This window comes from Sinocyclocheilus anshuiensis, unplaced genomic scaffold, assembly GCF_001515605.1.
Source record: "Sinocyclocheilus anshuiensis isolate Anshui unplaced genomic scaffold, SAMN03320099.WGS_v1.1 scaffold1497, whole genome shotgun sequence".
Classification (NCBI taxonomy): domain Eukaryota; kingdom Metazoa; phylum Chordata; class Actinopteri; order Cypriniformes; family Cyprinidae; genus Sinocyclocheilus; species Sinocyclocheilus anshuiensis.
Window position 1 is genome coordinate 231,251 of NW_015543492.1, and position 3,285 is coordinate 234,535.

The 3,285-nt window shown below is 41.3% G+C and overlaps 1 protein-coding gene across 1 annotated transcript in view; it reads left to right on the top strand.

Moving 5' to 3' along the window:
- Positions 1–3,285, top strand: part of LOC107694741 (NACHT, LRR and PYD domains-containing protein 12-like) — a 37,843-nt gene that overhangs the window by 15,313 nt on the left and 19,245 nt on the right. The window contains exon 4 of the mRNA XM_016494421.1: positions 2,160–2,992. Coding sequence (XP_016349907.1) covers positions 2,160–2,992 — 833 coding nt within the window. The remainder of the gene's footprint in view (positions 1–2,159; positions 2,993–3,285) is intronic.

A 3,285-nucleotide genomic window follows, 5' to 3' on the forward strand; every position in this document is an offset into this window, starting at 1 on the left:
CAGAACTGTGCTGACAAAGGGAGTCGCTGGCATTGGAAAAACAGTCTCTGTGCAGAAGTTCATTGTGGACTGGGCTGAAGAGAAAGAGAATCAGGATATCCAGCTCATATTTCCACTTCCTTTCAGAGAGCTCAACTTGATGACGGACAAAACACTCAGACTTTCAGATCTTCTTCTTGTCTTTTTTCCTGAAACAATAGAAATTAAACCATTTAGTGGTGAATATAAAGTGTTGTTCATCTTTGATGGTCTGGATGAGTGTCGTCTGTCTCTGGATTTTCAGAGCGATGTGAGGTTGTGTGATGAGAGTGAATCAGTCTCGGTGGACGTGCTGCTGACGAACCTCATTATGGGGAATCTGCTTCCCTCTGCTCTCATCTGGATCACCTCCAGACCAGCAGCAGCTGATCTCATTCCCTCTGAGTGTGTCCATCGAATGACAGAGGTACGAGGCTTCGATGATCCACAGAAGGAGGAATACTTCAGGAAGAGAATCAGTGATCAGAGTCTGGCCAACAGGATCATCTCACACCTGAAGTCAAACAGGAGCCTCTTCATAATGTGCCACATCCCAGTGTTCTGCTGGATCTCAGCCGCTGTTCTAGAGAAGATGTTGAGTCGAGCAGAGAGTGGAGAGATTCCCAAGACTCTCACTCAAATGTACACACACTTCCTGATCCTTCAGACCAACATCAAACGTGAGAAGGACTATCAGAAGAAAGTCAAAGATGAAAGATAAAGTCTCAAACTGGGGAAACTGGCTTTTCAGCAGCTTGTGAAAGGCAGCCTGATCTTCTATGATCTATGAGTGAGAGAGTGTGGCATTGATGAGACAGAAGCATCAGTGTACTCAGGATTGTGCACTCAGATCTTCAGAGAGGAGTTTGGCTTGAATGGCTTGAATCTCTTCAGCTTTGTTCATCTGAGCCTTCAGGAACATCTAGCAGCTCTATATGTGCACTTCTCCTTTACAATCAACAACATCAGTGTGTTTGACCAAACAAAAAGTCTGTTGCTTAAGATTTTTAAGCAGAAAAAATATAATTCATTATCTGAACTACATCAGAGAGCTGTGAATGAGGCTTTACAGAGTAAGAATGGACATCTGGATCTTTTCCTGCGTTTTCTTCTGGGTCTATCATTGGAGTCCAATCAGACTCTCTTACGAGAACTACTGACACAGACAAGAAGCTGCTCCTACAACAAAGAGGAAACAGTTGAGTACATCAAGCAGAAGATCAGGAGGAATCGCTCTCCAGAGAGATCCATCAATCTGTTCCACTGTCTGAATGAACTGGGTGATGATTCACTGATGCAGGAGATCCAGGATTATCTGAAATCTGGAGAAATAAGAGAAACCAAACTCTCCTCTTCACAGTGGTCTGCTCTGGTTTATGTTTTGCTGACATCAGAAGAGAAGATGGATGTGTTGGATCTAAAACTGTTTGTTGGAAAACAGCATACAGCAGACGAAGTTCTTCAGAATCTGTTACCTGTGGTTAAAGAATCCAGATCAGTTCGGTAAGTAACACTGAAAACAGTCACTCCACTTTCACCATGATCACATTTATCATTTTAAGATGTGCTGTTTTTAACCAAATTAACAAAATAGGAAAATCTCTTAGAATCACATTTCTGGCAGTGAGCAGACGAGGTGAGACACACTTACTAAACCAGCTGAGAAGATTTTTGTGTGGTCTGTGTGAAAGCTGGATGATTGTAGAGGTCAGTGTGAAAGGTGAAGCTGAAGGATTGAATGTGACGGAGGTCAAAACTGACAGCAAACAGATTTGTCCTCTAATGATGTTGATATGTATATTTTACTGTCTGTTTGAATTGCATTTGCAAAATTTTCTAGTACACAGAATTCAGCAGCTCTGCCCACAAGCCCCAGCAGCAGCATCACATATTGGTGTAAATCACTCATTTCTGTTATTGGATGACCTACTCAATAAAAACACAACAGGAGAAACATATAATCAACAGCTACTACTATTGCGGAGAAAAAGAGAGAAAGAGCCGCCAGCAGTTGAATATGTGTCGACAAAATTGGACCAACAAGATCTAAAAGCTGCTGAATTTGTGTGTTTATATACAGTATATATATATTTTGTATTTATGTTTTTTTTTTTCCCCTAAAGTCTTAGTACACTATCAACATCAAACATGAGAAGGACTATGAGAAGAAAGTCAAAGATGAAGACATGATTCTCAGACTGGGGAAACGGGCTTTTGAGCAGCTTGTGAAAGGCAACCTGATCTTCTATGAGGAAGACCTGATTGAGTGTGGCATTGATGAGACAGAAGCATCAGTGTACTCAGGATTGTGCACTCAGATCTTCAGAGAGGAGTTTGGCTTGAATCAGGGGAAAGTCTTCTGCTTTGTTCATCTGACCATCCAGGAACATCTTGCAGCTCTATATGCACACCGCTCCTTTATAAATGACGACATCAATGCATTTGACCAAACCAAACAAAGTCTCTTCTCCAAAGCTTTAAACCAGAAGAAATATAATTCAATATCTCACCTGCATAAGACAGCTGTGAATAATGCCTTAAAGAGTGAGAATGGACATCTGGATCTTTTCCTGCGTTTTCTTCTGGGTCTATCATTGGAGTCCAATCAGACTCTCTTACGAGAACTACTGACACAGATAGAAAGCTGCTCCTACAAAAAAGAGGAAACAGTTCAGTACATCAAGCAGAAGATCAGGCAGAATCGCTCTCCAGAGAGATCCATCAATCTGTTCCACTGTCTGAATGAACTGGGTGATGATTCACTGATGCAGGAGATCCAACATTATCTGAGATATGGAAAAATAAGAGCAGCCAAACTCTCCTCTTCACAGTGGTCAGCTCTGGTTTATGTGTTGCTGACATCAGAGCAGGAGATGGATGTTTTTGATCTAAAATGGTTTATTGGAGCTCAAAATATAGCAGATGAAGTTCTTCAGAAGCTGCTGCCTGTGGTTAAAGAATCCAGATCAGTTCAGTAAGTCACACTGACAACAATCACTACACTGATAAAACATGATCACATCAGGGATGTACAAGAGAGTTCCTCGGGGGCAGGGGCTCAGATGTAAAAAGGGGCATTTACAGTATCTCACAGAAGTGAGTACACCCCTCAAATTTTTGTAAATATTTTATTACATCTTTTCATGTGACAACACTGAAGAAATGACACTTTGCTACAATGTAAAGTAGTGAGTGTACAGCTTGTATAACAGTGTAAATTTGCTGTCCCCTCAAAATAACTCAACACACAGCCATTAATGTCTAAAC